General features: G+C 22.8%; 5 protein-coding genes and 2 long non-coding RNA genes across 9 annotated transcripts in view; 3 read left to right on the top strand and 4 right to left on the bottom strand.

Moving 5' to 3' along the window:
• LOC102679050 (RYamide receptor-like) overlaps positions 1-1,437 on the top strand; it is a 16,162-nt gene extending 14,725 nt beyond the window's left edge. For both annotated transcript variants that reach the window (XM_006611941.2, XM_006611942.2), the window contains exons 6-10: positions 26-243; positions 347-447; positions 545-635; positions 744-862; positions 972-1,437. In XM_006611941.2, coding sequence (XP_006612004.1) covers positions 26-243; positions 347-447; positions 545-635; positions 744-862; positions 972-1,215 — 773 coding nt within the window. In that variant the 3' untranslated portion in view covers positions 1,216-1,437. The remainder of the gene's footprint in view (positions 1-25; positions 244-346; positions 448-544; positions 636-743; positions 863-971) is intronic.
• A 907-nt stretch (positions 1,438-2,344) lies between these two features.
• LOC102678922 (protein aveugle) lies at positions 2,345-3,507 on the bottom strand. The gene is made up of 3 exons (XM_006611940.2): positions 3,133-3,507; positions 2,854-2,967; positions 2,345-2,758 (listed from the first exon to the last, which is right to left on the bottom strand). The coding sequence occupies exons 1-3, from the start codon at positions 3,169-3,171 to the stop codon at positions 2,582-2,584; spliced, it is 330 nt and encodes a 109-aa protein (XP_006612003.1). The 5' UTR covers positions 3,172-3,507; the 3' UTR covers positions 2,345-2,581.
• Positions 3,508-4,087: 580 nt separating this feature from the next.
• LOC102678799 (40S ribosomal protein S26) lies at positions 4,088-5,140 on the top strand. The gene is made up of 3 exons (XM_006611939.2): positions 4,088-4,187; positions 4,651-4,959; positions 5,064-5,140. Exons 1-3 carry the CDS (start codon positions 4,185-4,187, stop codon positions 5,094-5,096), a joined length of 345 nt encoding a protein of 114 aa, XP_006612002.1. The 5' UTR covers positions 4,088-4,184; the 3' UTR covers positions 5,097-5,140.
• A 7-nt stretch (positions 5,141-5,147) lies between these two features.
• LOC102679533 (PEST proteolytic signal-containing nuclear protein-like) lies at positions 5,148-6,773 on the bottom strand. Its single transcript, XM_006611945.2, has 3 exons — positions 6,629-6,773; positions 5,874-6,073; positions 5,148-5,797 (listed from the first exon to the last, which is right to left on the bottom strand). The coding sequence occupies exons 1-3, from the start codon at positions 6,663-6,665 to the stop codon at positions 5,555-5,557; spliced, it is 480 nt and encodes a 159-aa protein (XP_006612008.1). The 5' UTR covers positions 6,666-6,773; the 3' UTR covers positions 5,148-5,554.
• A 613-nt stretch (positions 6,774-7,386) lies between these two features.
• On the top strand, positions 7,387-9,040 carry LOC102679652. 2 transcript variants are annotated; one of them, XM_006611946.2, is made up of 6 exons: positions 7,394-7,551; positions 7,998-8,070; positions 8,165-8,283; positions 8,400-8,456; positions 8,561-8,664; positions 8,750-9,040. In XM_006611946.2, exons 1-6 carry the CDS (start codon positions 7,522-7,524, stop codon positions 8,955-8,957), a joined length of 591 nt encoding a protein of 196 aa, XP_006612009.1. In that variant the 5' UTR covers positions 7,394-7,521; the 3' UTR covers positions 8,958-9,040. The 2 variants fall into 2 exon arrangements, with proteins under 2 accessions (XP_006612010.1, XP_006612009.1); XM_006611947.2 differs by lacking the exon at positions 8,400-8,456 and having other exon boundaries at positions 7,387-7,551; positions 8,750-9,034.
• A 309-nt stretch (positions 9,041-9,349) lies between these two features.
• LOC116185098 lies at positions 9,350-9,953 on the bottom strand. Its single transcript, XR_004149872.1, has 2 exons — positions 9,644-9,953; positions 9,350-9,535 (listed from the first exon to the last, which is right to left on the bottom strand). It is a non-coding gene; the product is annotated as an uncharacterized LOC116185098 (long non-coding RNA).
• Positions 9,954-10,274: 321 nt separating this feature from the next.
• Positions 10,275-10,849, bottom strand: part of LOC102679854 — a 2,719-nt gene continuing 2,144 nt past the window's right edge. The window contains exon 3 of the long non-coding RNA XR_421192.2: positions 10,275-10,621. This is a non-coding gene — a long non-coding RNA (uncharacterized LOC102679854). The remainder of the gene's footprint in view (positions 10,622-10,849) is intronic.

The raw sequence follows: 10,849 nt of genomic DNA on the forward strand, positions 1-10,849 counted from the left end.
CAATCGATTGTTCTTCAATTTCCAGCTGGTTCTGATAATTACAAACCGTTTTGCAAACATGTGAATCTGTCAGATAAATCAATGCTTATTTATTCGGGATTATTGGTGTTTTTACAATATCTAACGCCTCTTTCGATTATTTCATGTGTGTATGCGCGAATGGCATTAAAATTATGGGGAAACAAAGCCCCCGGAAATGCCGAAGATTCTCGAGATGCGAATTTAATGAGAAATAAAATGAAGGTATAATACAGTATGATCTGTATAATTAATTAATTTATTAATTTATAATTAAACGTAAATTTAAGTTGATATGATACTTATACGTAACATTAAATTGTTGCAGGTAATTAAAATGTTAATTATAGTTGTAGCTCTTTTTGCAATTTGCTGGTTACCGCTTCAAATGTATAACGTATTCCAATATTTTTATTCAGAAATTAACGAGTAAGTATATATCATCGTATTTACGCAATATTTAAGAAAATTGTTTTATAAATATACATAAAATTTAAAAACGAATCACAAAGAAAAATAATTACAGATACAAATATATCCATTATATATTCTTTTTTTTCGACTGGTTGGCCATGTCAAATAGTTGTTACAATCCATTTATTTACGGAATATATAACGTAAGTATCGACAAATTAGAAATATTTCTAATTGTTTTGATGATTTTATAATATTATCAAATTAAATAATAATTAATTTATATTCTCAAGCGTAAAATAAACTTTTAGGAAAAATTTAGAAGGGAGTTTCAACAAAGATGTCCTTTTAAATTGCGAAGGTGGACAAATAAACCACCAATCGATATCATAGATATGGAAAAAACACAAAGTACTCGAACCTCCATAAGGTATTCCTTCAATATAATTATAAAATTTTATAATTATAAAATTCATATAAAATATTCCTAATAAAAATATAAAATATTTCCTATTTATAAATTTTCTAAATATTTATAGATATGAATGGAAACGTACAATTTCTGGTACTTGTCCAAATATTTCGTCTTTTCATAAAAGTACATCAAGAGAATCGACACAATCGTTTATCGATAACCAGAAAAGTGGACGAATTAGAAAAGGAATTGGTTATTATATTCATCGTGGTAATCATTGTTCAAAAAGAAACGAAGAATTGTATGTTTTTTCATCTGGAAGACATAAACACTCTCAAGATCTTAATACAAAAGAATTATGCCTATAATATATAGAACTAATTAAATAATTGATTAATATAAATAGTATTAGAGATAAAAAAACTACACTGTTAAGAGTGAAAAATATTTTATGCAAATAATTTGCATATATTATATGCAAATGATAAACAATAGGATAGTAATAGGATAATAGTTTTCCTATAAATTGGTATGGGATAATTTTTCCACAAATTTTACAGTAACTTTTGGATACTTAAACATCTAATTAATTCTTTTCTTTTTAGTTTTTCTAACTATTGCTCAAGCTTTTCTACAAAGTTTATGTATTTAATGATGATAAGAATTATGTATCTTTAATTAGATGCATAGTATATATATATGTATATATATAACATATATATACATACGAATTTTGCATAATATTTAATTATATTATATTTAATAATGAAATAAATAACAATTTCTCTCAGAACGAATTACTATACTTACAGTATAGTAGAAAAAATTTTAAAAAGTTTTAATACAAATGGTTAGTTGTAAAAAAAAATGCAATAGAAAATATTTTTAAAATAATTAAGACTATTGTAAAAATATTTTATACATTACAATACATTCAATTTTTTTTCACTTAAATAATAAATTTGTTAGAATCATATTATTATTTTTCTTTAAAAAATTCTATAAAATATGTAAGGCTGTGAAACATGTATTAAAATAATAACTTTTTGCTAATTTTAATTATTATAAGTTTGGAACTTTTCTATGCATAACTCATATAAAACAACAAACAGGGTAATGAAAATTTTGATCTTTGAACTTATTTGTTTAAATAAATTTGAACTTAACAAAAATTTTAAATGAAAAGAAGCATATTATTATTTAAATATAATTAAATGTTAAAATCAATGTAATTATAATGTTAATGAAATAACAAAATGTTTCTAGTCAATAAATAAATTTTTGTTGAAACATTATATGAAAAAAATTTGTAATAGAAAGATTGTTTTCCTATTACATAAGATATTGATGTATAATTTTCAATAGATAAATATTATCAACATTTGATAATAGAAATTTCCATTGATAATTTTTTTTATTTCCTACATTTCTTCTTTTTCTTCTTCATTTATTGTTCATGTTTTTTTAAGATTCACACTAACAAAAGCTAAATACATATCTAAAATATCAAATGTTTTATTTATTATAAATATTTATTATAAATGTTTTATTATAAATATTTATAAAGATACATTATTATATTTTACATTATTATATTTGTATTTTAAAAAATTAAAATATTAAAATACTAACAATAAAAAATACAAAAGATTATTTGATATAAAGTCATTTTAAAAAATAAATTTCCATTTTATATAAACATTGCTTATATTTGAGTTAATTGTCTGCAAAATATTAATCAAAATTCATATTATTACGTCGCTCAATATCTTTAATTTCTAACATGTCTGTTTTAAGATGTAATTTCATTATTTCCCGCCAAATATCCAATCTATGTTGCTCATTATCAATTCCAAGTCTCAATAAAATATTTTCATTTATCCTTAACAAAACTCTTCCAGTGATATCGTGCTTAAAAACACATGAATATTGATCATACATTTAATGTTATCAGAAGTACAAAAATATAGTTGAACTTGTGTTGTTTATATATGTTTATTACTTACATATAAAAACTTTTCATGATATAATTGATAGTAATCACTACAATGCCTTCTCAACCATTTTTGTACATCTAATACATTCCATAAATAAACTGGACGGGGTCTAGCAGTTTTGTTCTACAATATTTCAATACACTTATAATCAATATAAATATTTTTATATTTTTAATTATTATATTTTTTTTAAATCCATTAAGATGAATATAAAAATATTCATATTTCAATGATATTATAATTATTTTAATAATAAATCATTATCACAACAAAATTAACCTCTCATACCTTTGGTTTATTAGTAGAATTAACTACTTCTTCTACCATTTTGTATAAAATCCAAAATATAAATTTTTGAAAAAATATGAATAAAATAACAAATTACAAAAATATAAAAATAGCACTTGATATCAATTATTAATAGTATTCATCAACAGCACAACTAATATATATATATATATATACGTAATATATTACGTTTATTTAATATAATCATAATTATATATTTAAATATTCTTTATTTAAACATCTCTCGATATTATTGAAATACACAATATATATAAATTAATCAAAGAAAATTAAAAATATTTAAATTTATTGCAAAATTATATTACTTTCATTTCTCATAGTATTCTATTTATGGATTTAACTTCTCCATTTTGTAACTATATAATATATCAATTTTAAAGTGTAGATATATATTATATTACTAAAAATTCAAAATTGTCATATTGTATTTTTAGTTGCTTTAAATGAATATTTTTATTTAAAATTTTAATTCATATTAATGATGAAGAATCAATGCTTTCAAAGTTTAATAATAAAAATTTTATCTAATAAATTTTTTTAACTAATGTAACATATTTTAACTTTCTTAATAAATCGTTCTAATAAAGATAATTTTATATAAAATTAGAAATCTATATCTATTTATCTATATCTATTATCTATATTTATAATTAATATAAAATTATTTATATTTACATGAAATATTTAACATAAAATTCTATATGAAAAAGAATTCTACAGGAAAAAAATATTTCATGTTTCTGAATTATAATATTACATTACCTTAATACAGCAATTTTTTCTTTAGAATCCTTTCAAAACTGCTAATATCACAAATATCACACACACTTAAAATATTAAAAATGGATAAATATTATTTATTCATTAAAATGACATTAAAATGACAAATATTTGAAACGCGCGAGAGAATTCAAACGTAATTTGAAACTGAACTGCCAACTTAATATAAACGGAAATACACTGATTTGACTCGCCAACTTCATTTAATGCCACCTTGTTTCCGATCCTTCTCCTCTAACTAACGAAACAAAATGGTAACTATTTCTTGTTTATCGTTTATATTTAATGTATTTTATTGTGTGCATTTTATCTTCTTAATATCCAATATTAAAAAAAATAATGTAAAATATAATTTTGTATAATATAATTAATATTAATAATAACAATATTTGTGAAATATCAGTGTTCGATAATCATGAACCATGTGCTTGTCACGTTATATATGTATTTGTAAAATATTTTTTATTAAAATATACTCTAAGATATATATAAAAAAAAATGCTTTCGTGCATATTAAAATATTCGTTGAAATTCTAAATTTTTAATATTAAATTTTTTATGTATTAAAAAATGTTTATCTTAACCTTTATCTATTTTATTTATAATAATCATTAAATTAATTATTAATGTTTAAAATGTAAAATACTTAATATTATAATAATTAATATAATATTAATTATTATAATAATTATTGTTATATATTTTTTTTTTTTTCAGACTTGCAAACGTAGAAACGGTGGACGTGCCAAACACGGTCGTGGTCATGTAAATCCTGTCCGTTGTACTAATTGTGCTCGATGTGTACCGAAGGATAAAGCAATTAAGAAATTTGTTATTCGTAACATTGTAGAAGCTGCAGCTGTCAGAGATATCACAGAAGCAAGCTTTTATTCGGCATATCAACTTCCAAAGTTATATGCTAAGTTACATTATTGCGTTTCTTGTGCTATTCACTCAAAAGTAGTCCGTAATAGATCTAAAGCAAATCGTCGAATCAGAACACCGCCAGTTCGTAATTTCCCTAGGGTAATTATTAAAATTATATAATTTTATTGTTAAAAATTTCAATTTTATCATACATTTTATTATTTAATAGTTATTAAATTTATTAATATCTCATTCTTTTTCAGGATCTTCGTCAAGGTCAACAAAGCAGAAAATAATTTACTATGTAAATTTTAAGTAAAATAAAAAAATAAAATCGATCTTAACTGTTTTTTTATTCATATCATTTATTCTACAAGTTATAAGATAAATTATATTTATAACTTTTCTATAATTTCTAAACAAGATAATCTTTTATATTTATTATTACATGATCCAAAATTTAATACAATATTACTGGAACAATGTAAAAATTATATAGATTAAATTTCTTACATATGCATATTTCTTCACAATGCACGCAAAGAAAAAAACTTCAAGTGCAGTCTTAATATTAGCTAATACTAATAAAAGTTTTCAAGATGTGATGTCAAATACCAAGTAGAACTTTGCATCTATTATTTGTCGATAATGCATAAAATTGATAAAAATAGTTTGCATATAACTGTAGCAAGAATCTCGCTATTGTTGCATTTTTTGTAAAATTAATATACAATTAACAATAATTGTCAAGGAATCATTTATTTGCTTCCTCCATTGCTTTTTTAAGCGTTTTTTCAAATATTTTCTTAGAATCACAAAACCCTTGCTTGGTTTTACCAAATGAATTTGGTCCAGCAGAGGTTGGTGTTTCTCTTCCAATATTTCTCATCCTCATTCTTGCTTCTGCTGGCATTTCTTCAGGTTCATCTTCTTCATCTGCATTAAACACAGATGCTACTGTTGGCCTTTGAATTGGTGTTGCTTTAACCGTGGGTTTCTGAAACATAATTTTTTATGAAATATAAATAAAGTAATAAAGATGTATATGTTTAAATTTATGTATTATTACTTACTGATGTTGAACCTAGTTTTATTTGAATACCCTTTTTTTGTTCTGCTCCACTTTTCTTCCCAAACCCAAACGCCAGCTTCTGTTTCTTTGCATCACTTTGATTGTAATTAGCCTCTTCACAACGGTCATCTGATCTAAGTGGTGAACGATCCCTTCCTCTGTCATCTCCTCTGGAGTCCTCTGCTCTGTACACACTTGACCCTGACAACGTCAAACACTGGCAAAGTTCAGATCAAGTTAAAATAACATTGTATCTTTTAACCGGAAATATTTAAGCGGCATGCTCAGCACAAGTTTCTTGCAATTCTGGATTAAATTCAAATCAAATGAAGTCAATAAATGATGATGAAGAAACGAGTGTGCATATAACATACACATCCTGAGGTTATTTATAACAATACGAAGTGCGATATATTTACTTGATAATTTTATTACATAAGGTTAACATTCATTCCATTTTTACTATACATCCTTTGGCACATGGTTGAAGGATGCGTGCACCCAAAAAATGGTACATGAAAAGTAAGAAATGAGATTTAGAAAATAAAATACGACTTTAATATTTATTTGTCCATAAAATTGCTTCATAATTAATTTTCTAAATTAAATATTTAGAACTTGCATTATTCGTAATAATGGACATGAGATCAATAACGAAAACAAATTAAGAATAAACTGTCCACATTTTGCAAGGTACGAAGTAAATGTTATTTTACCAAATGCGACTGATACGGTTATAAATAAAATGAATAAAACCTTTTCTATATTCGTCTCCTGGATTCCTCTTCGACATTTTTCTGATTTTCTTTGGACGTGATGCGAAATCGACCAAACTAAAGCAATTTAATCCAGCAACTGCGGTTTACTTCACACTAGTATTCTTATTTCTTATCATAGGGAAATTTAAGAAGATATATAAACGACTAGTAATTTTTTTCCTACTAGAGAAATAATAGATAGAATTTAAAAAAGAAAATAAATAAAACATTAAATATTAAAACATATTCCTAATAATTACAATATTAATAATATTTATAATTTTTACTATGAAAATTATTGTAAACAAATTTTGTTGATTTAAGTTTCCTTAAGTCTTTCTTTCATTGGTTAATTAAATTGACGCTTCATATTATATGATTCAAATACTCATATATATAAAAAATATTTTAATCTTTTTAAATCTTAATTATAAATATCTTATATATATTTTTTAACGAATAGATTAGAATAGATTAGAAATTTATCAATAAAAGTTAATGTAAGAAAATCAATATTGAAATGATTAAATATATATATATATATGTACATATATATGTGTATGTATATACATATACATATATATATATATATATATTCTAATCTTATTTTTCTTGTTGATATAAAAGTATAGGTATAAGATCAGTTATTGAAAAGCTACGAATGTGAATATATTTCTTTAAAAAATAAGAACGAATTGCCGATAGCGAATTGTTAAAAAATAATTAAATAAGTTCATTAATGAAATCGCAAGTATAATAAATATATTAAGTACATTAAAAAAGAAAGTTCAATAATAAAACAAATAACAATTTATTTAAAAAAATCAAAATATAGATAAAAAGTTTATATATTACATTATTAATTTTGAATTTGATATTTTTTATTTAAGAATGATAATAAAGGAAATTGGATTTCTTCTGGTAAGATTATTATTATAATTTTTTTAATCTAAAAAAAATATTCTTCAAACATTATTAATTTGATTTTCTTTCATGATACATTAAATTTTAATATTACAAATGATTATAAATATTTAATATATAAGTATTTACTATATTCATAGATAAGATTAAATTATGTTTATCATTTCAATTTATTTCCAAATCTTTCGATGAATCTTCGAATATTATCTTTGATTTTTTTTATAATCAATTTAAAATTAGAAAAATAATATCACATTATGTATTGTTTTTTTTATAAACTATAATCAAAGTAATAACTCATATATTGAATAATAGATATAATGCATTTTTTGTTATATTCAACTTTTTTTCATGAAAATTATTCATATAAATATTGAATTATAATTTATTTTATATTTTATATATAATATATAATAATTGGAATTTTTATCATATTATTTTAGCTTATATTTCCAGTACATTTAAAATCTTCTGATATATCTACTATATATAAGATGAATCCCAATTTTTTGCCAGGTACTAGAATTAAATAAAAATTTATAAAATTAAAAATAAATATAAAAAAAATATAACAAAACCTATTGATTAATAAAAATATTTTTCAAATTAGTTCCAATTTGCAATCGTGAACATTATTGCGAGGAAAATACATTGTATTATCCAGAAAAAATAATATCACAGGAACTAGAAAAGTATCCTCACTTTCGATATTATGCAAATACAAATGAGGTTTGTGAATTTTAAAAATTCAAATACATTATATTTTATTAATTAGATATAATAAAAAGTTATTAATTAATTTATTAATGATATCTTTTCTTACATACTACTTTTTTTTTTAATAGATAATATATCCTGAATTTGAAGATAAATCAGAAGAAGAATCACTTTGTATCTCTAGAGTAAGTCATGAAACAGAAAAAACTATAGATTAATAAATTGGTTAATACATTTGACTTTATCCATTTAATCGTTTATAATTAGTACTTTTCTTACTATTTCGTAGGAACAAATTATATTCCCCAAATCAGGTCTAACAAAAGAATTGGAATGGAAATATATCGTAAATCACATAAACTTGACGCAAGCTATACACACTGAGATATGTCTGTAAATACGAATTTATATATTTAATATGAATATATTTTATAATGTTTATAAAATTAAAATTTAATTGATAATATATATATTATAGGGAAAAAGATAGACCGTGTAGAATAATTGAAGGTTTCGCTGAAGGATATTATACAAAATGTAAGCAAAAATTCACATATCATCAACTTTTGGCAGTAGCATCAAATGGTTCGATAATACCCGAATTATTTCGATTTCCAACAAATTGTTACTGTCACATTAATTTTGAATCTGATAGATTTTTGCGTTCATTAAAACCTAATAATTAATGAGAGTAAATGATGTAATATTAAATATGATATAAAATTAAAAGGTATATATATTATATTACTCAATTTCTATTTATGTAATTTGTAAAATAATAAAATGCATAATCTATATAATAAAAACTTAAATCTATTATTATATTATAATTAAGTAGTCAAATCTATTATTAGTCAATTACGCGAAATGCGAAACTATTTATCATAACAAAAGTGTTTAATTTTTTATATTTAATCTTTCTATATTGACAAATGTAATTATTTTTATTTACTTTACTCAACTTTCCATTTACTAAATATTTATGTAGCACACATAATTATAATTTTCAATAAAATCTTTATTTTTATCGTCTTTAAACATCGTTCTAACGTTTCGCCTTTCACGTACATATTTTTTTTCTCTCTTCGATGCCTCCTGTCTGACTTATAACCGCTGTATCATCTTATCGATTTCTCTCACTTCAAAACAGTTTGTTTCTTCTTTATGCATGCTAAGTTTATTTTATTAATAGCTATATTAGCTCAAAATACATATATTGTCTAGTAGCGAGTGACGTTTTAATTTTTATCTTTATTTATTATGTCTAGTAATATGAAAATGAAAATTAAGTTTATCGTGAAAATAATCATATGATAAGATACTGTACAACAGTGAAATTTAAAAATAAAAAAAGAGAGAATAGTTAAGAAACCAATATCGAGAAACCAATTCATGAGAATGTATACATATTACGTATAATACATCCGATATAATTATCCTGTCATGAATTAGATGACTTTCCTGGCTTGAGTACGTAAGAATGTCTATTCATCGTGAATATATGTATAACCGGATACAAATAATGATAGGATTCCGCCAATTTTCTTGCTTTCTATTCAGAATATTCAATTTCAAATGTTCAATTCGATATATTCGATTAAAAATATTTTTATATAAATATTATATCTTTTTTTTTTTAATTTAATTATTATATTAATATGAACTTTCCTTTCCTTCTCAAAGTTTTTTAACTTCACTAGAACAAAAATATTTTAATATGCAAAATATATCATCAAAATAAATTTTTGTTATTAATAATTTGAATACTAATATATACTATATACTAATATAAATACGTAAAGAAAATTGCGCATTAACTCGATATATATAACTCGATTATGTATAACTCACGATTAAACCTTTCATGATTTAAATTTTGCCACTTTAACAAGGCGCAAAGCAACATTGAGTTGAGTTTTCAGATACATGTCAACATATACATATAAATTTAACAAGAATCGAGTTATGTCATTAATCGGGTGATCAATTATGTTGTTCACGCACCGTGAAGCGAGACCGGGGAAAATATGAAAACTATCGAGCCACCCGATGAAAATCGAGTAAAACTGGCTATTCATTATTCATTATTCGGAGGGATGTACTTGCATTTCACTGAAATCGCTTTCATTAGCGTGCTTTGACTAAGGAACTTGAGTAAAGAAAAAAAAGGCTGCAGTATATGTATCTCTTCCTCTTCTTTCTTGTTTATGTGCCGCGCTTGACGAAGCGTATTTTAATATAATAGAGCGTACATATGACGCGCATATGAATTTTGGTCGCATCGACTGTCTGCAATCGAAGAAAGTAAGCCAACGACATGATTGGCAATTTTCCAATATGCATGTTAAACCTGAGAAAGAATAAAAATAGATGACAATGAGAAATAATTTTGAACGAAAGTATTTAACAGCATGATAATTTTTGTACAAGTTTAGGCTTAAGATTTTATATCCAATTGAAATAATAAAAATTTATACGATTAATTTATATATATCATAGGATTATTGTCTCTATTGTCAATATTAGAATTAGAAAATTTATGTATTATATAATATTATATAATTATATGGAATTAGAA

This window comes from Apis dorsata, unplaced genomic scaffold (assembly GCF_000469605.1).
Source record: "Apis dorsata unplaced genomic scaffold, Apis dorsata 1.3 scaffold_97, whole genome shotgun sequence".
In the NCBI taxonomy this organism is placed as follows: Eukaryota; Metazoa; Arthropoda; class Insecta; order Hymenoptera; family Apidae; genus Apis; species Apis dorsata.

Coding starts and splice junctions, on each gene's coding strand:
- LOC102678922 (XM_006611940.2), bottom strand. CDS start 3,171: ATGGTAGAAGAAGTAGTTAATTCTACTAATAAACCAAAG. Junction 2,968..3,132: donor ATTCTACTAATAAACCAAAG/GTATGAGAGGTT, acceptor GAAATATTGTAG/AACAAAACTGCTAGACCCCG. Junction 2,759..2,853: donor ATCATGAAAAGTTTTTATAT/GTAAGTAATAAA, acceptor TGTGTTTTTAAG/CACGATATCACTGGAAGAGT.
- LOC102678799 (XM_006611939.2), top strand. Junction 4,960..5,063: donor CAGTTCGTAATTTCCCTAGG/GTAATTATTAAA, acceptor ATTCTTTTTCAG/GATCTTCGTCAAGGTCAACA.
- LOC102679533 (XM_006611945.2), bottom strand. CDS start 6,665: ATGTCGAAGAGGAATCCAGGAGACGAATATAGAAAAG. Junction 6,074..6,628: donor AGGAGACGAATATAGAAAAG/GTTTTATTCATT, acceptor TGACGTTGTCAG/GGTCAAGTGTGTACAGAGCA. Junction 5,798..5,873: donor TAAAACTAGGTTCAACATCA/GTAAGTAATAAT, acceptor ATTATGTTTCAG/AAACCCACGGTTAAAGCAAC.
- LOC102679652 (XM_006611946.2), top strand. CDS start 7,522: ATGATAATAAAGGAAATTGGATTTCTTCTG. Junction 7,552..7,997: donor AGGAAATTGGATTTCTTCTG/GTAAGATTATTA, acceptor ATATTATTTTAG/CTTATATTTCCAGTACATTT. Junction 8,457..8,560: donor AATCACTTTGTATCTCTAGA/GTAAGTCATGAA, acceptor ACTATTTCGTAG/GAACAAATTATATTCCCCAA.